The sequence below is a fragment of the Suricata suricatta genome, chromosome 12 (genome assembly GCF_006229205.1).
Source record: "Suricata suricatta isolate VVHF042 chromosome 12, meerkat_22Aug2017_6uvM2_HiC, whole genome shotgun sequence".
In the NCBI taxonomy this organism is placed as follows: Eukaryota; Metazoa; Chordata; class Mammalia; order Carnivora; family Herpestidae; genus Suricata; species Suricata suricatta.
Genome location: NC_043711.1, coordinates 59676896 through 59696585, shown reverse-complemented (window position 1 = coordinate 59696585; position 19690 = coordinate 59676896). Strand labels below are relative to the sequence as shown.

At 39.4% G+C, this 19690-nt stretch overlaps 1 protein-coding gene across 4 annotated transcripts; it reads left to right on the top strand.

Annotated features, from left to right (window-relative positions):
• The first annotated feature begins 763 nt into the window (after positions 1 to 763).
• On the top strand, positions 764 to 12998 carry LOC115274692 (cystatin-13-like). 4 transcript variants are annotated; one of them, XM_029918109.1, is made up of 4 exons: positions 764 to 955; positions 3470 to 3808; positions 8592 to 8705; positions 12659 to 12998. In XM_029918109.1, the coding sequence occupies exons 2-4, from the start codon at positions 3581 to 3583 to the stop codon at positions 12740 to 12742; spliced, it is 426 nt and encodes a 141-aa protein (XP_029773969.1). In that variant the 5' UTR covers positions 764 to 955; positions 3470 to 3580; the 3' UTR covers positions 12743 to 12998. The 4 variants fall into 4 exon arrangements, with proteins under 4 accessions (XP_029773969.1, XP_029773970.1, XP_029773968.1 ...); XM_029918110.1 differs by having other exon boundaries at positions 3467 to 3808; XM_029918108.1 differs by having other exon boundaries at positions 764 to 975.
• Positions 12999 to 19690: the final 6692 nt, after the last annotated feature.

Genomic DNA, 19690 nt, shown 5'->3' with positions numbered 1-19690 from the left:
CCAGGTGGCTCAGATTTTATGGGCCCAAGGATCTGACTTCCTGTTTGGAGTTTTATCTTATATATCTCAGGTATGATCTTCTTTATGCTGATCTGTATTTTGTTCTGGAAACAGAAATATTAATTCCCAGGTTTCTGAGTTCTTGGGAGCTCCTTCATTGTCACTGGAGTAGAATGAGAGTGCTTTCCAGTAGAGCCTGGCTTGAGGCCTGAGAATCATCACCAGGAGAGGGAACCCCAACAAGGGGGAGGGAGGCAGAATTAGGAATGCAAGGTTAATGATGGGAGGAGATATGGCTAATGGGTCCATGGGGATCTGCTCATTTTTTCATCCCACAGTGGTAAGTTATGCAAGCACTGCCATTGCCAAATGATGCCTTCTACTTGGTGTTTTTGGGGACAGCTCCTGCAAGCCATAGGCATCACCTCCTCAAGGACCTTTTCGTCCCAGATTCCTTGAGCCTGGCAGTGTGGTGTCTCATCCTGCCTCTAGGACTATGGAGTCACATAACAGAACCTGATAGAAACTGACATGGAGATGCTTTAATTTCCAAGGGGTTCAATCCAAAGCCCAGGAATTTAGAAAGCCAGGAGGTATGAAGCAGGTGAGATTTCTGCACCAGGGTCAGATACTGGTGGCTCTTGCTGAGCTTGTGGGCCTCTGAGAGCTGAGAGACATGTTAGAGGTGTCCCACACTTGAGCAGCATCAGAGGGCCTGGGCTTACCTCACAAAGGGGCCATGGATATGACCACCTGGCCAGGGAGTGCAGCCAGAGGGCAGAAGCACCCCTGAGCTCAGGCCTGACTGACACCCTGACCAAGGGCATGAACTGAGTGTGCTGGGGCTGGATAGTGGCCCACGAAGGGGAGCGACTCAGAGCTCAAGTCCTCAGGAAAGAGAAAGAGACAACCTGTGGCGAGGACAGCCAGCTCAAGCCTCAGCAAGCAGAACGAGGTGAAGAACTTTGTTCTGAGGTGTGCCTGGGGTGTAGCTGGTGGGAAGAACTATGATGTCTGGGTGGCCTTCAAGTATGCTGTAGGGAATTCATTCCAACATCACAGAGCAGAAAGACTCACAGGTCAAAGTTAGCTACTTGAGCAAGTCCCATGTGTATCAAGTCAGTGCAAACTGACTTCAGAGGCTAGGAAGGTAAAGGGAACAGATTAACATACTTCAGGTATGCGGGCAAGCAGGGGAGAAGGAAAGGCCATGTTGCCTGGACCCTGGGCAACTCTCTGCTGCCTCAGCCTCCCCACTGATGGAGTTATGAGGCCCAGAGTGGTGGTTTGACCAAAGTTTTGCAGCAGGTCAGAAACATATCCTGGCCCTGAGAACACATATGGGCAAGTTTGTCTGGCACAGCCAAACATCCTGAGGATTTGATTGGTGGTTCCTGGAGTGAGGACACATTGGGCCAGGATGGTATCATTGTTGAGTGGTTAACATAAGACCTCATAAATATTCTGTGCTTCATGTATCTCATGTGTAGCTGGTGTCTGATAGACATCAGGTGTCTCTTGGTTCTGCCATCACATTCCTTGTTCAACCTAGGTGAGATGTACTTACCATTTGCCTGTGATAAACACAGCTTACAGATTCTGCCTTTGTCTCTGCTGGGGGAGGAAAACTTTCCTGTCTCTTTCAAGATTCTTCTAACCAGACTAAGAGTCAAAATGACATGCAACAGATTAACAGGAGAAAAATCAAATTTAATTTCATACATATGGGGGATCCATACAGACATGGAAATTCCAAAGACAGTTAGGTAAACTGAGGTATGTATGTCATTCTGAATTAAGGAAAAAGGGGACAGGGTCTGGAATTTCAAAGGGAAGGAATGTAATCTTCAGGAAGAATAAAAAAGAATAGATGTTTGGTAAACAAATCTTTGTTGAGCCCACAGAAACAATGGGACACAGAGAAGACTTTGATCCAACAGGCCTTGCTAGGTTCCTTCCTGTCTACCATACTTTGTTCACAGTATAATATAGTTGTCTGTGGTAGTAGCTTTCTCCCTGGAACAGATCCTCTATCTAAATTCCTTTGGGGCAGTTGAGGAAGGGGAGGAGGTGAAGAACTTTTCTTGAATCTACTAGATCTTTTTAATTTTTATTGTTTTAAGTTTATTTATTTAGGGGTGCCTGGGTGGCACAGTGGATTAAGTGTCCAACTTCGGCTCAGGTCATGATCTCACACTTTGTGCACTTCAACCCCTCATCGGGTTCTGTGCTGAAAGCTCAGAGCCTGGAGCCTACTTCAGATTCTGTGTCTCCCTCTTGCTTCACCCCTCCCCCTCTAGTGCTCTGTCTCTCTCTCAAAAATGAATAAACATTAATAAAATTTTTAAAAAGTAAAGTTTATTTATTTATTTTGAGAGAGAGAGAGAGAGCTCAAGCAATGGAAGGGCAGAGAGAAGGAGGGAGAGAGAGAGAGAGAGAGAGAGAGAGAGAGAGAGAGAGAGAGAATTCCAAGCAGCCTCTACATTGTCAGCATGGAGTCTGACATAGGGCTTGATCACAAACCATGAGATCATGACTGGAGCCAAAATCAAGAGTTGGAGTTGGGAGCCCCAGCTTTGATTGTTTTTAAAATCAAAATAATCTTTATGCTAAAGTGGCTCATCTTGAGGTGGTCTGACCTTGTCCCTTACATCTCTCAAGCTATTTATTTCTTCATTACCTATATTTAACACATTAACTGTTGTGCCTCTGTCTCACAAACTACTCCTGATTCACCTTCTATAGTAGAATGAAATGTCCTCAGAAGCAAATGCACATTACAAGCTGTGATCTACACATACTCATCTGTTAGATTGAGGTAGATCTGAAGGTATGCGTCAGGCAGGCAAAAGCTCTGACACGCAGTCAAGTAGCCTGAGGCATTTACTTGAGTTCTCTGTGAGTCCCACTTTCCTCCTGTGTAAAAGGGGCTACTTATTATGTGGCCCCAAAGGGGATGATTAAATAAGAGAAGTATGTGACATCCTTATTATGAAGACTGGAAAGACTAAATAATACTTTGTAAATAGATCTCAGTTATTGCTAGTGAGCCTGACTACAAACAGGGGAGATCCAGGGGGCACTTTTGAGGCCAAAGGTTCTGGCTGAGGATTTTCATACATGCTCCTGGAGAGGAAACAATAAGATGAATTTTGAGACTCATGTTCTCCCTGTGGCAGTGTATCTGTTGCAGGTCCTTATGCCATTTTGTGCACAGAGATCTGAGACAGGCAGCTACCTGCAGTGGATGTGTTGGGACCTCGCAGACAAAGAGGCAGCAATCTCTTGGTAGGGAAAGGAAAGGTTGTGAGTGCATGGAGGCATGCATCCTTCCAGAAAGAAACAACCCAAATGGGAAAATGCTCTGAATTGTGACTGCCAATTTCTCACTCCTTTTTTCTTTGGGAAAGGAGAGAAAGAAGCCCATAAGACACAGAGGTAACAGTTCTCCTCTTTTCGCTCCTAGCAGTGCCAGGAAGACCTGGGGGTGCAGAAGCAGCAGGGCCAGCCCAGCACACATCCTGCTCCAACCCTGGAAGGACAGAAGGAACAAGGCCTGTGCCCCCTTGGCTGAGGTGCCATGGCCAGACTCTGCCTGAGCCTGCTGCTTTTGGTGGCCACTGTGGCCTTTGTGTCCAGAGGTGTCCATGCCTGGGGCAGGTCAAAGGTGGTGAGGAAATTCCAAGACATCCCTGAAACCTATGTCTATTTGCAGCAAGCACTGTGGTTTGCCATGAAAGAATTTAATAAGAGCAGCAAAGACAAGTACAGTTACAAGGTGGTGAAGGTCCTGAAATCCCAGGAGCAGGTCAGTAAGCATTTTCTCCTTGCTCTTTCTCCCCAAGATGCAGTCATGGTGGGTCCCATTTATCCATGGAGGGTCACAGAGACCAGGGAGTGGAAAACGGCTGAGAAATGTCTATAGTCAAATATATATTGATTTTATTTTAGGGGGTTTTGGAGGAAAATTAATTAAGCTTCATCATTTATTATTCTGGGATGAAACATAAAGTATCCATTAAAATAATTGAAAATTGATTATAGTGATATCAGAAAGCATAGGTGAGAACCCAAAAAGGGTCTTGAAGGACCCCATTTGGAACTGATATCATCAAAATGAGTAGTTACAGGTATGGATTATAACAGTGAAAAAGCAAAGAAAGTGCATGTCTAGCTTTTGAAAAAAAAAAAAAAAAAAAAAAAAAAAAAGAAAAAGGAACCAGGACAGAGAAGGGAAGCCTTTTCTTTTACAGAAAAATGCTTGCCTGTAGATGTAAAAGACTATGTAAGTAGGAAATTATGGCAACAACTACTTCAGGCAACATCATCAATGAATCCTACATCCACTTGGTGGGGCAGTATGGAGAACAAATTGCTGGAGGAATTCTTTCATTAATTACAACAGGGAAAATATACCCTGACAATTAGGAAATGGTGTGAATGCCTTGTTCACCCAATGTTTATCACCAACACTGGGACAAACTGACATCATGTGCCAATGATGTGATGTCATGGAAGAGACGCAATCTCACCTGTCTATGGTATTCTTGTCTAAAATCCATCCCCTGAAAGAATAGAAGATAAAATAAAATAAGATAAAAACAGAGAGACAAACCATAAGATACTCTTAACTATAGAGAACAAACTGAGGGTTGCTGGAGGGGATACTCATGGGGATACAGGCTAAACAGGTGATGGGGATTAAGGAGTGATAAGCACTGGGTGTTATATATAAGTGATGAATCATTAAATTCTATTCCTGAAACAAATACTACACTATGTGTGAACTAACTTGAATTTAAATAAAATCTTGGGAGAAAGAAAGTAATACAGAGGAACAATTAGACAAATCCATATTACAGAACACTCTGTAAGACCTCTTAAAAATATTGGTGTCATGAAAGATCAGGAGAAAAAGCAAGGAAACTAATGATTAAATGCAATGTAAGAAACAAGACAACTAAATGCAATATGTGGTCTTATATTATCTCTTGAATTAAAAGAAAACATATACAAAATGTTATTGGAGTAGTTGGAGGAATTGGAATACGGACCACATCATAGAAGAGAGCATTGTGCCAATATTGTCTCCTGAGAAAGATGATTGGATTGTGGTTTGGGGAAACCTCAGAGAATAATCAGTAGGTACATAGAAGGAAAGGGAGTTCAGTCAGTCTGGCTGGAGTTGAAGGAAGGGAAGAGAGTGGCTGATGGGGAATGGGAGCTACCCTGCAACATCAAAGTGACATGTAGTACAGGGATGCGTTTCTTGTTCTTTTCCTTTTTTGCTAGCTCTGTCTCCTCTTGCCCTCTTCCTTCTAATCTTTGCTGTCCATCCCTCCAGGGCACCAAGAACCTACTCAGATTCCCATTTTCTTAACAGGGTCTGGAGAGAAGGCCCACTTGGCAGTTTTATCCCCTATGAGGCTGGGACATTTGGTCCCTTGTCCATCCTCCATACACACAGACCTTGACTCTCTCCCTCACCACTGGGTGGACAAAGCAAAGCCTCATGAACATCAATTGCCTTGGGGGGTCTCATTTATATTTAGTGCCTCTCCTTAGTGAAGTTCCCACCTTGTCCCAAACTATTCTATTTTCATGGACTTCTCTATCTATGCTTTTTTGCTTCCACAAAGAAATGATTCTGCTTTATAGGCAGGTATTTAATCAAATATACACCAAATTCTCATGTCTCCCAAATTATATATTATATTATATTATACTGTGTGCTATTTTTCCCTCATGAATGTACACTTTATTTCTCAGCTCACTGTAAACTCTTGAATGCAGGTAAGAATTCAAAAGAATTAGGTTGAAACAGGTTCAAAAAGAGCCTCTAACAGAGGTATTTGAAATTCTTTGGGACACTTGGTTAAGTGGGCTAAGTGACTGACTTTGGCTTAGGTCATGATCTTAAGGTTTGTGAGTTTGAGCCTTTCATCAGGCTCTGTGCTGACAGCTTAGAGCTTGGAGCCTGGATCAGATTCTGTATTTTCCTCTCTCTACCCCTACCTCACTTGCTCTTTTTCTCTCTCTCTCAAAAATACATAAGTGTTAAACAAAACAAAAGCAAAAAGAAATGTGCTTGGTGATAATTCAGATTAAACTTAGTAACACACACACAGTCTCTATATAAAGAAAAGAGCTATATTTTATTGGATGATTTAACTTAAACATACAAAGATCTATATCAGGAGTTGGACAATTATAGCCGGCAACTAAGTCTGGCTTGCTGCTTATTTCATATGCCCCATGAACTAAGAATGGTTATAAGAAATAAAAAAAGAGTATTTCGTGACATGAACATTACATAACATTTAAATTTCTGTGTCTATAAATAAAGTCTTATTAGAACATTGACACTTGCATTAATTGAGTGTAGTCTAAAGCTACTTTTGCACTACAATGACAAGACTGTGTGTTCTGAGCCTAAAATATTTACTCTCCAGTCCTTAAGGAAGAAGTTTGTAACCATCTGTTCTAGTTCATAGTTGATTGAAGGTCTACTGTAGATTTTGTGCAAGGTGAATGATGGTAAAAGTGAGCACTATGGATTAATTATATGCTAATTTGTTTCAAGAAATACAGTGCAGCACTATAAATGTATATTCTCTTATGATTTTCTTAATAAAAATTTTTTTATCTTAGATTACTTTATTGCAAGAATACAGTATATAATATATACAACACACAAAATGTGTGTTAATTGACTGTTTATGTTATTGTTGTCTTCTATTAGTAGTTCTTGAGGAGTCCAAAGTTCCACTTGGATTTTTGACTGTATGTATAACCTCCACATTGTTGAAGTGTCCACTCTGGTTGTGTTTCCTTTTCTTTCTTTCTTTTGTTTTAAAGTTATTTATTTTAAGAAAGAGAGAGGCAGAGAGACAGGGAGAAAGAGAATCCCAGGCACGCTCTGCTCTGTCAGTGCCAAGCCTGATGTGGGGTTCTACCTTACTAACCATGAGATCATGACTTAAGCCAAAATCAAGAATCAGAGGCTTAACTACCCAGGAGCTCCGGGACCTGGCTGCTTTTCACATCTCATTCAAATCTCACAACTCTTTACATAGGAACTACTTTCTTCCATTTTGAAGAGGAAACAGGCACTAAGGGGGTTAGTAATTTGCTCAGGCACACACAGCTAGTATATAAAAAAGCCAAGATTTAAACCTAGGCTGTCTGCTGGGAATGAACACATGTTACTGCCTAAGTGATATGAGTAAAGTGCGAGTAGTGGGACACTGTAGCTGGAGGGTAGGGGGCCTGTCTATGGCAGAGCTAATTCAGCAGCCAGGACCCTCATTTATCTCCCTTTTCTGGGCAATCAGGGGTCAAGATAGGTCTGGTGGTCAGTTGGTGGGTATTGAGTATGACTCAGAGCAGTTTGTTTTTATGATAGTTTTAACTTGGAAGTATTACTCAAATATAAAGCAGCAGTTCTTAAGTGAGCATAGATTTTGCTTGGCAGGGAGTTTTTGGCAATATTTGGAGGCATCTTTGGTCATCACAACCAGAGGGGGCTGCTGCTGACATCTAGTGGGGAGAGGCCAGGGATGCTGCTAAGCACCCTGAACCTCCCAGGACAGCTCCCATCACAAAGATTGATTAGCCCCAAATGTTTATAGTACTGATATTAAGAAACTTGTTATCCCATCATAAAAACAAGTTCCAGGAGTAGGTTGGAAGTTGCTGAGTTAAAAAATGGAAGTGAAGACTCAATTTCTGACTCATCATTTCCTGAGGGCAGTTGACTCTGTCCTTCCAGACATTTTATATACACATGCATATTTTAAAGTATATATGATATTCTAGAAGCCATACTTAGAGTTCTGCCCACCACAACCATTTTCTTGAATGTCCAAAATGTTTACTGTAGATTCTGAATTGTCTCTGATTCTTCTAGGGTCAGTTATTGTGTTCAACTTGGTCATTCTCTTTGATACTTTCTCTCTCTTAAGGCTTGTAAAATCTTACCTTGTTTTAATTTTTAAACAATGAAAGTCTCCATTTGCCATAGTGCATCTCCATTTCCCCATTGGTCCCTCTGGAATACAAGGGCTGGAGGGGAGTCTGCACAGGTGAGGAAGAGGACCTGAAATCAAGGATTTAGGAGAGTATATCATATGGAATTGCTAAAATTATCGAAGAGAGAAGCTAGAGAGAGAAGCAAAACCCTCCAAGTAAATTTCAGTTCTGGGATGTCTTGTATATTCTTCCTCCAATATCTATTGACTAAGTAAGAAGATGTTTTAAACTCTGTTATTTATTTACCCAGCTCCAATAAGCAAACCATTACCTTTCTGGAGAAAACATTCTTTGGGGAATGGTTTCCTTGCTTTATCTTAGGGACAGTTGTCATTATTTAACATTCAACATCATGATGAGAGACAGAAAAAGAGGAATCAAGAGAAGAACCCCTCCCCCTCCAGTTACCCTAAGGTTTCTGGAAAGGAAACTGTAGGAGGGAGGGAGGTGGGGATACATTCTTTGCTCTAAGCAGTCAATGACATGTTCATTTATCAGAGATGACAATTGATATCATGTATTCATTTATGATCTCTAATTTTTAAATTGCTCCTTGACAGGTCACAGAGAGTTTGGACTACTTTCTTGAAGTCAAAATTGCCCGAACAATGTGCAAGAAAATTTCAGGAGAAAATGAAAACTGCTTATTACAACAGGATCCCCAAATGCAAAAGGTATATGCCTCAAGTGGAGGCAGTGATGGTCTCAGGTCTGTGTACCAGACCGAGAACATCAATAGGACCAATCCTGATTTGATTTTCTACTTTCCTTTCTAAACCACATTCTGATCATATTCAGGATCCAGAATGGCCAGGTTCTAGACATAGAGACTGTGACTATTGTTTTTTGCGGATACCACCTTCCCCTGACCCCTTCTCAGCACACATATAGACACCTAGTGGCTTAAAGAAATACCCATTCATTGTTTCTCACAATTCTGTAAGCTGGACTAGGTTTAGCTGGACAGCTGTAACTTTCTTTTTCACTTTTTCAAATTTGATTTGGTGATCTTTCCATAGAAAATCCAATTTTTCTCTTTCATAATTGAAACTGCATATACAAGTATGTATATTTCTGTGTCTTCACAGAAGACAACTATTTAGTATATACTTAAAGCCGGCATGACACATGGCTAAGCAAAAATAATGGCAAATTAGTGGTTACTGAAAATTGCCCAGATATGCAAATAAACTATATCTTCATAGTCTAATAAGTAGTATGTATTCTAATGAATGCCAAATGCAAGTCAATGGCCACATCTAGAAATTTGGCTATTATTATAAATTATTAGACCTTGTTTTCAATTAAGTAACATTTTTCTTTTTTTTAAGTTTTTAAAAAGTTTATTTTGAGAGAGAGAGAGAGAGTGCAGGACAGGGGCTGGGGGAGAAAGAGAGAGAGAGAGAGAGAGAGAGAGAGAGAGAGAGAGAGAGAGAGAGAGGGAAAAAGGGCTTGAATTCATGAACTACAAGTTCATGACCTGAACCGAAGTCAGATGTTTAACTGACTAAGCCACCCAGGTTCTCCAATTAAGTAACATTTAAAAAATTCTGGTAGATTCTGAGAATGATATATCAAATACCCATGTGTTTGATTTCATAACTGTTGTCATTTTATTACATTAATTTAAAATGTTTATATTAATAAGTAAAATGTTAAACACCCTTTCCACTCCTCCCCCCAAAGATAACTACTCAAATTTTTGAGAAGTGTTCCTATCCAGTTTTTAAAGAAATATTTAATCTGTGTATGTAGAGTTTTGTGTGTTTTCAAAAGGTACACAAATTTTGGAAATTTCTCTTGTTAATTTTTTCCCCACTCAACAATATGTTTTGAGACTTATTATGCTAGTACAATCTTATATTATTTATGCTAAATATGCCAAATGTTTCCTTGGGCCATTTAAAGTATATAGAAATTGGCTAAAATTATTTTAATACTGCATATTAAGCCCTCATATGACTGTATTACATTGTATGTAAACATCTTGCTACTTTAGATACTATGGTTGTCTTAAATTTTCACTTTTAACAACAATGCAGCCATGACAGTTAAGACAGGTGCTGACAGAGCAGGTTTGGGACTTTCCCAGTGTGGGTTCTCGGGAGTGGGGCTGCCATACTGCCACACATACAGCTTAAACATTCGCTCGTAAAACACCTCAGTTTTACTCTCCAAAGTGGTTGCACCAGCATACGTTTCATCAGTGGTGTGTGTGATTGTTCATGTTCCCTCAGCACTTGCGGTTGAGTCTTAAATGTTTTCACTCTGATGTATGTGAAAGGTGATCTCACCATTTCACATTGTCACTCCCTGATTTCTAGTAAGCTTGAGATATTTTAATATTTTTGGTAATCATTCAGATTTGTTTTTTAATATCTTTTTTTTTCCTGGAGCAATCTGAGGGACTCTGTCCGGAACCACAGCCAACACCCTAGAACCCTCTGACCTCAACTCCTCATGCCCCCCACTTCCTGCCTCTATCTTTCCTTGGCTAAACCCAACTGGAAGTCAGAGGGTGCTCGTTGATGTGGTATATAGAGGTCACAGAGCAAGAGGGCCCATTGACACAGCTCTTGTGGAGGTCAGAGGGCAAGGACACCCTTGGCACAGGAAGTAGAGGTCATAGGGTAAGGGTGTTCATTGACACAACCCATAGAAGTCACTGGGTTTTCAAGACATGCCAGGTAGAAACAGGTGTGCAAACATAGAGAGACACATGGAGAAGAGCCAGCATGGGAGCAGGGGTGGAGACAGCAAGATGATTAGGAGGCTGTGATGTTGGTTAGGATGGTAGAGGTACTGGGTTGTGAATGTCTGTGAAAGGTTTGGCTGGAATTTCTGATGGATTGGCCATCGAGAGTGAGAGAAAAATCAAAGATGACTTGAAGCCTTGTGGGGTTTAGAGACAGTTCGCATTCTTGGTTTCCTTTTATGAACTCATCTTCTACATGGAGCATCTGCCATTCAGAAGATGTCATTACCTTGATTGAATCCACTTATTAGCATGTGGAGAATTCTTTCCATCTCTGTCCTTGTACAGAGTCTTTTCCCATTTCATAGAACTCTTATAGATGATTTGACCTTATCTGCTTCCTTCAATTATTTATTGGGATTTAGAAAGGAAGAAAAGGCAAACATCTGAGCTCTTTGGAATATAAATTTAAAACTTGATATGATTTAAAATAGTTACTGGCCTGATTCATTTTGTGTAGAAAATTTGGAACCTTTGAAAGTATTAAATAATTTAAAATCAACTATAAACACCCTTATGTAAAGTTTGCCACTGTCAATATATTGTTATTTATATTAGATTTCCTATATTTTATATTTGTATTTTTGTGCAGTTGGGATCATACTGTCGACTGTATTATAATCTAGATTTTCACTTAATAATAAACTTTAATAATTTCTAAAACTGTAAAATTATTTGAGAGTATCATATAGTGACACTGATTTCATTTAATGCTTTTCCACCTTTTACTAAGCCAATCTATGAGAATGTTAAGTTTTCCTAATTTTTAACTATTATGAATGGTGCTTTAATGAATATCCTTTATTTCTATTTGTACATGTATCTTGTTATTATTTCCTTGTAAGTAAAGTTCCTGGAAGTTGAATCACTCATTTAGTATTTTTTCACTTCTTAAAGATTTTTGATATACATTGTTTAAATGTCCTCTAGAATTGATCCTGATAATTGGGTTTTCAATTTCTGTGTTTCCTGATTGTTTCCTGATTGTTTCCTGTCTACTATGGCTGATCCAGAAATTAAGCAATTAGTTAACTCTCTGATAAGTCTACTGTCTCCCCTTCCTACCACTGACAGGAACCAGCCAAATCTATCCCAGATGCCCCTCTAGCCGGGATGTGTCCCTGGACTAGCCTTAGTTCTCCATTGGTCTGTCTGGGTTGCTGGTAGCTTTGTCCTATTTTATTTCTCAAACTGATTTTTTAATCAGAATTTGTATCTTATATAACTTCAATTCTATTGGATGTTGCCATTCATATTTCCATTAATATAATAGAGGCATTCCTAGATTATATTTTTACTCTAACTGAATGAAGATTTTAGGTGAACTCATCCTACACCAGAAACCTGAAGTTTTGTTTATTCTGTAGGACATGGGAAGAGCTCTGTGTGTCCCCTTAGCTCCCTGGCTGCAAGTTTTACTTTTCATCTCTGGCCTGATCTTGATTTGCCTCCTCAAGACATATAGGACTCTGTACTATTCCTATTGAGTTGCGTCTCCTGGGGGACTCACTGGGTTTTCCATGCAACATGGAGTCTCAGTGGGCTGCAGGGAAGTCAGTGTGGCTAGATGAGGGCCAAAACGAGATATGATGATTTCTGAGAATAACCAGTTTCTGGGGTCCAGCTATCTATGATGGCTTTAGATCACAAGGAGATGAGTTGGCAGTGGTCCAGCCTGGTGACTGATGCTCGCTCCTCTGCCAGAAGGTCTCAGGTCCAAAAGCTCCAGAGACTGTGGAGACATGGCTGGCTCAGACTGCCTTTAGCCACCCTGAAGCTAAATCCCAGTAGGGGGAAATAGAAACTTCTGTTTATTTGTTTGGTTTGTATTTTTCTTTCTTACAAGCTGATTATTCTTTCTGTCTCTTTCAGATGTTTTATTGCACATTTATTGTTGCAACCAAACCTTGGAAATTTGAGTTCACTATGCTGAAGAAACAATGCAAAGAAGTCTAATTATCTTCAAGCATATTTGGCTGCTCTAACTTCCATTTAAAAGAAGCAAAGACACTTGCAAAACATTTAAATAAGCTGACCCATTGACTTCATTTTTGTGGCCTTTTTGCTTTTTTGTGTGCTGTATAGGGGCTGACTGAGAACATAATGCCTTTTTACAGTGTTGATCAGCCTCTTCCAATTGACTGTCAACTACTAGCAAGACAATCTGCTATCAATAAATGGAAGGCTGTGTGAGCCTGTTTCCAATATCTCATTGAACACTGAGAACAAATTACTTTCCCCTACAGCTGTTTCTGGAGAACTAATTGGAGGACAGTTGTTTTGGGGGAACTAACTAAGCTCAACTGTCTTGATGTGGTGGGTTGTTTCATCCAGGTTCTGAGGGTCTGACTGCCTTGAGGGTGTTCTTTTCATGGATTGCCACAAAAATTTCCCTGGCTAGGGCTGCAAGGAAGATAGAGTTCAATGACTTAGAAACAGTTTTAGACAACCAATCCACTGGAAGATAGTTGGGTCATTTGTAGATTTGCAATGTACTTATGGGTTTAAAGTAAAGCAGAAAAAAAATGCAAAGGGACTGGTGTTTCATGAATAATAGATTGTTTTGTGCATGTGTGTGCACACAGTGGAATGTGTTAGTTATCTAATGCTGGGAAACTAAACACCCTGTCCCTAGTAGCTTAAAAAATGTATGTCTCTCATGGTGCCTGTGGGTCAAAGATCTGAGGATGGCTTGGTGTGGTGTTTTGACTAGTCACTGTCCCTTCTTATTTTTTTTATTTTTTTATTTTTTTTTACTTCATATACAGTTTATTGTCAAATTGGTTTCCATATAACACTTAGTGCTCTTCCCCACAAGTGCCCTCTTCCATGACCATCACCCCCCTTCTCTCCTCCCCCTCCCCCTTCAGCCATCAGTTCATTTTCAGTATTCAAGTGTCTCTCATGATTTTCCTCCATCCCTGTCCCTAACTCTTTTTCCCCCTTTCCCTCCCGATGGTCCTCTGTTAGGTTTCTCCTGTTAGACCTGTGAGTGCAAACATATGGTATCTGTCCTCCTCTGCCTGACTTATTTCACTTAGCATGACACCCTCAAGGTCCATCCACTTTGCTACAAATGGCCAGATTTCATTCTTTCTCATTGCCATGTAGTACTCCATTGTGTATATATACCACATCTACCTGATCCATTCATCCAGTTGATGGACATTTAAGCTCTTCTCATGATTTGGCTATTGTTGAAAGTGCTGCTATGAACATTGGGGCACATGTGCCCCTATGCATCAGCACTTCTGTATCCCTTGGGTGAATATTACTACTAGTAATATTGCTGGATCATAGGGGAGTTCGATTGTTAATTTTTGAGGAAACTCCACTCTGTTTTCCAGAGTGGCTGCACCAGTTTACATTCTCACCAACAGTGTAGAAGGGTGCCCATCTCTCCACACCCTCGCCAGCATCTATAGTCTCTTGATTTGTTCATTTTAGCCACTTGGACTGGTCTCAGTGTGGTTTTGATTTGTATTTCCCTGATGATGAGTGATGCTGAGCCTGTTGGCCATCTGGATTTCCTCTTTGGAGTAGTAACTGTTCATGTCTTCTGCCCATTTCTTCACTGGATTATTCATTTCTCAGGTGTGGAGTTTGGTGAGTTCCTTGTAAATTTTGGATACTAGCCCTTTATCTAATATGTCATTTGGAACTATCTTTTCCCATTCTGTCGGTTGCCTATTAGTTTTCTTGATTGTTTCTTTGCAGTGCAGAAGCTTTTTTTTTTTAATCTTTAATTTTTTATATTTTATATTTTTGTTTTTTTATTTTTTATTTTTTAATAGTTTATTGTCCAACTGGTTTCCATATAACACTCAGTGCTCTTCCCTGCAAGTGCCCTCCTCCATTACCACTACCTCCCTTTCCCCTCCCCTTCCCCCTTCAACCCTTGGTTCATTTTCGGTATTCAATAGTATGTTAGGTTTTGTGTCCCTCTCTCTCCCCAAGAAGTTTTTATCTTGATGAGGTCCCAATAGTTCATTTTTGCTTTCATTTCCTTTGCCTTTGGGGATGTGACGAGTAGGAAATTGCTGTGGTTGAGGTCAAGGAGGGTATTACCTGCTTTCTCCTCTAGGATTTTGATGGTTTCCTGTCTCACATTCAGATCTTTTATCCATTTTGAGTTTATTTTTGTGAATGGTGTAGGAAGGTGGTCTAGTTTCATTCTTCTGCATGTTGTTGTCCAGCTCTCCCAGCACCACCTGTTAAAGAGGCTGTCTTTTGTCCATTGGGTACTCTTTCTTGCTTTGTCAAAGATTAATTGGCCATACACCTGTGGGCCCAGTTCTGGGCTCTCTATTCTATTCCATTGGTCCATGTGTCTGTATTTGTGCAATACCATACTGTCTTGATGATGACAGCTCTGTAGTAAAGGCTAAAGTCTGGGATTGTGATGCCTCCCGTTTTGGTTTTCTTCTTCAATATTACTTTGGCTATTTGGGATCTTTTGTGGTTCTATACAAATTTTAAATAATTTGCTCTAGCTTTGAAAAGAATGCTAGTGCAATTTTGATGGGGATCGCATTGAATGTGTAGATTGCTTTGGGTAATAATGACATTTTAACGATGTTTATTCTTCCGATCCATGAGCACAAAGTTTTATTTCTTAGTGCCTTTTCAATTTCTTTCATAAATTTTCTATAGTTTTCATTACACAGGTCTTTTACATCTTTGGTTAGGTTTATTTCTAGGTATTTTATGGTTTTTTTGTGCAATTGTGAATGGGATCAGTTTCCTGATTTCTCTGTCTGTTGTTTCATTTTTGGTGTATAAAAATGCAACCAATTTCTGTATGTTGATTTTGTACCCTGTGACTTTGCTGAATTCATTGATCAGTTCTAGAAGGCTTCTGGTGGAGTCTGCCAGGTTTTCCATGTAGAGTATCATGTCATCTGCGAAAAGTGAAAGCTTGACTTCATCTTTGCCAATTCTGATGCCTCTTATTTCCTTTTGTTGTCTGATTGCTGATGCTAGGACTTCCAGCACTGTTAAACAACAGTGGTGAGAGTGGACACCCCTGTCGTGTTCCTGATCTCAGGGGGAAAGCTCTCAGTTTTTCCCCATTGAGGATGATATTAGTTGTGGGCTTTTCATAAACTGCTTTTATAATGTTTAGGTAAGTTCCTTCTATTTTGACTTTCTCAAGGGTTTTTATTAAGATGAGATGTTGTATTTTGTCAAATGCTTTTTCTGCATCTATCAACAGGATCATATAGTTTTTATCTTTTCTTCTGTTAATGTAATGTATCACATTGATGGATTTGTGAATATTGAACCAGCCCTGTTAACCCACTTGATCATGATGGATAATTCTTTTTATGTGCTGTTGAATTCGATTTTTTAATATCTTGTTGAGTATTTTTTTCATCTGTATTCATCAAGTATATAGGCCTGTTGTTCTCTTTTTTTGCTGGGTCTCTGTCTGTTTTGGGAATCAAAGCGATGCTGGCTTCGTAGAATGAGTCTGGAAGTTTTCTTTCTATTTCTATTTTTTGGAATAACGAGAAGAATGGGCTTTTAACTCTGCTTTAAATGTCTGATAGAATTCCCTGGGGAAGCCATCTGGCCCAGGGCTCTTATTCGTTTGAAGATTTTTGATAACTGATTCAATTTATTAAGAAGGGATGTTGTATTTTGTCAAATGCTTTTTCTGTATCTATTGACAGGATCATATGGTTTTTATCTTTTCTTTTGTTAATGTGATGTATCACATTGATGGATTTGCGAATATTGAACCAGCCCTGTAACCCAGGAATAAATCCCACTTGATCATGATGGATAATTTTTTTATATCCTGTTGAATTTGATTTGCCATTATCTTGTTGAGTATTTTTGCATCTGTATTCATTAAGGATATTGGTCTGTAGTTCTCTTTTTTTGCTGAGTCTCTGCCTGGTGTGGGAATCACGGTGATGCTGGCTTCGTAGAATGAGTTTGGAAGTTTTCCTTCTATTTCTATTTTTTGGAATAGTTTGAGAAGAATGGGTATGAGCTCTGCTTTAAATGTCTGGTAGCATTCCCCTGGGAAGCCATCTGGCCCTGGGCTCTTATTCATTGGGAGATTTTTGATAATGGATTCGATTTCTTCACTGGTTATTGGTCTATTCATGCTTTCTATCTCTTCCCGTTTGAATTATGGCAGAGCATGTGCATTTAGGAATTTGTCCATTTCTTCTAGGTTGTCCAGTTTGTTAGCATATAATTTTCATAGTAATCTCTAATGATCGCTTGTATTTCTAAGGGATTGGTTGTAATAGATCCTTCTTCATTCATGATTTTGTCTATCTGGGTGCTCTCTCTTTTCTTTCTAAGGAGTCTGGCTAGAGGTTTACCAATTTTGTTCATTTTTTCAAAGAACCAACTCTTGGTTTCATTGATCTACTTGACTGTTTTTTAGATTCTATATTGTTTATTTCTGCCCTGATCTTTATTATTTCTTTTCTTCTGCTGGGTTTGGGGTGTTCTTGCTGCTCCCTTTCTAGTTCCAGTAGGTGCTCTGTTAAATTTTGAATTTGCGCTTTTCCTAGTTTGTTGAAATAGGCCTGGGTTGCAATATACTTTCCTCCTAGGACTGACTTTGCTGCATCCCAGAGATTTTGGATTGTTGTATTTTCATTTTTATTTGTTTCCTTATATTTTTAAATTTCTTTTCTAATTGCCCTATCATTCTTTAGTAGGGTGGTTTTTAACCTTCACATTTTTGGAGGTTTTCCAGACTCTCCTGTAGTTAATTTCAAGTTTCATAGCATTGTGATCTGAAAGTGTGCATGGCATGATCTATATTCGTTTTTGCTGATGGAGGGCTGTTTTATGACCCAGTATGTGATCTATCTTGGAGAATGTGCCATGTGCACTCGAGAAGAAGGTGAATTTCCTAACTTCAGGATGCAGAGTTCTAAATATATCTATCAATTCCATCTATTACAATGTGTCATTCAGGTCCATTGCTTCTTTAGTGATTTTCTGTCTGATTGATCTATCCAATGCTGTCAGTGGAGTATTAAAGACCCCTGCAATTAGCACACTCTTATCAATAAGATTGTTTCTGTTTGTGATGAATTCTTTTATGTATTTGGATGCTCCCAATTTGAGTGCATAGACATGTATAATTATTACCTTTTCCTGATGGATAAATCCTGTCATTATTATACAATGCCCTTCTTCATCTCTTGTTACTGCCTTTACTTTAATGTCCAGTTTGTCTGATATAAGTATGGCTACTCTGGCTTTCTTTTGACTTCCAGTCACATGATAGATATTTGTCCATCCCCTTACTTTCAATCTGAAGGTGTCTTCAGGTCTAAAATGAGTCTCTTGTAGACAGAAAATAGATGGATTTTGGTTTTTGATCCATTCTGCTACCCTGTGTCATTTGGTTGGAGCATTCAGTCCATTTATATTCAGTGTTATTATTGAAAAATGTGGGTTTGGATTCATTGTGTTCTCCATAGAGTTAATGTTTGTAGTGGTGTCTCTGGTACCTTGTATTCCTTACAACATTTTCCTGATAGAGTCCCTATTAGGATTCCTTGTAAGGCTGGTTTGGTGGTCATGAATTCTTTCAATTTTTGTTTATTTGGAAAAACCTTGATCTCTCCTTCTAATTTGAATGAGAGGCTCGCTGGATAAATGATTCTTGGCTGAAGATTTTTTCTGTTCATCACATTGGAGATTTCCTGACATTCCTTTCTGGTCTGCCAAGTTTTAGTAGATAGGTCTGTAACTACTCTAATAGGTTTCCCTTTATATGTTAAGGCCCTTTGATCCCTAGCTGCTTTCAGAATTCTCTCTTTGTCTTTATATTTTGCCAGTTTCCCTATGATATATCATGCCAAACCGATTCAAGTTACGTCTTAAGGGGCTTCTTTGTGCCTCTTGGCTTTCAATGTCTATTTCTTTCCCCAGGTTTGGGAAATTCTCAGATATAATTTGATGAAGCATCCCTTTAGGACCTTTTTCTCTTTCTTCTTCTTCAGGAATTCTTATGATATGGATATTGTTCTGTTTGATTGTATCACTCAGGTGTCGAATTCTCCTTTCATACTCCTTTATCAATTTCTTTTTCTTGGCTTCCTCTCTTTCTATAAGTGTGTTTTCTTATTCACCTATTCTCCTCTCTGCCTCTTCAGTTTGTGCAATGGCCGCCTCCATTTTATTATGGACCTCATTAATAGCCTTTTAAAACTCGTTGCAGCTATTTTGAAGGTCCCTAGTCTTTGTATCAATAGCTTCTCTGATCCTTTTTTTTTTTTTAAGTCTGGTGATTAATTTTATGACAATTGTTCTAAATTCTTGTTCAGTCATGCTGCTTATATTTGTTTAGAGCATTTCTATGGCTGTGACTTCTTCCTGGAATTTCTTTAGAGAAGAGTTCTTCTGTTTTGTCATTTTGGTCTGTTTTCTGTCTCTTGTCAGTTTTAAAAGCTTGTTCTGCACTGTGCACCTGCTTGTATTGCTCTATTAAAGGAGGTTCATTGACTGTCCAGGGCCTGTCATTTCAGGAAGTGTTCTTTTTAATGGTGTCTCTCAGTTTCTCTTGGTGTGCCTTTGTTTTATTTCCCTTCTCAACAATACTTGGGACTCTCCGCCATGTGTACTTTTGTTTGTTTCTGGAGGTAACCCTGAGAAGGAAAACAGACAAGCACACAGGGAACAAAAGCCTGAAAATGTACATACAAATCAAACAAACAAGCAATCAAAAAGGGAAAAGGTTGAAAAGAAAAGGAATGGAGACCAATAAAAAGAAAACAAGAGAAGAGAAGAGAAGAGAAGAGAAGAGAAGAGAAGAGAAGAGAAGAGAAGAGAAGAGAAAAAAAGGAGGTGGGCAGAGACAACAAAAAAAACAGTGGACAGTTGAAAAGCGTATAACCAGCTGAGGGAGAGATAAGAATGAGA

What these genes read in the sequence shown, in the direction of transcription:
- LOC115274692 (XM_029918109.1), top strand. Translation starts at nt 3,581, where the DNA reads ATGGCCAGACTCTGCCTGAGCCTGCTGCTTTTGGTGGCCACTGTGGCC. An exon ending in TCCTGAAATCCCAGGAGCAG is followed by an intron (nt 3,809 to 8,591) that starts GTCAGTAAGCAT and finishes GCTCCTTGACAG; the next exon opens with GTCACAGAGAGTTTGGACTA. An exon ending in AGGATCCCCAAATGCAAAAG is followed by an intron (nt 8,706 to 12,658) that starts GTATATGCCTCA and finishes TGTCTCTTTCAG; the next exon opens with ATGTTTTATTGCACATTTAT.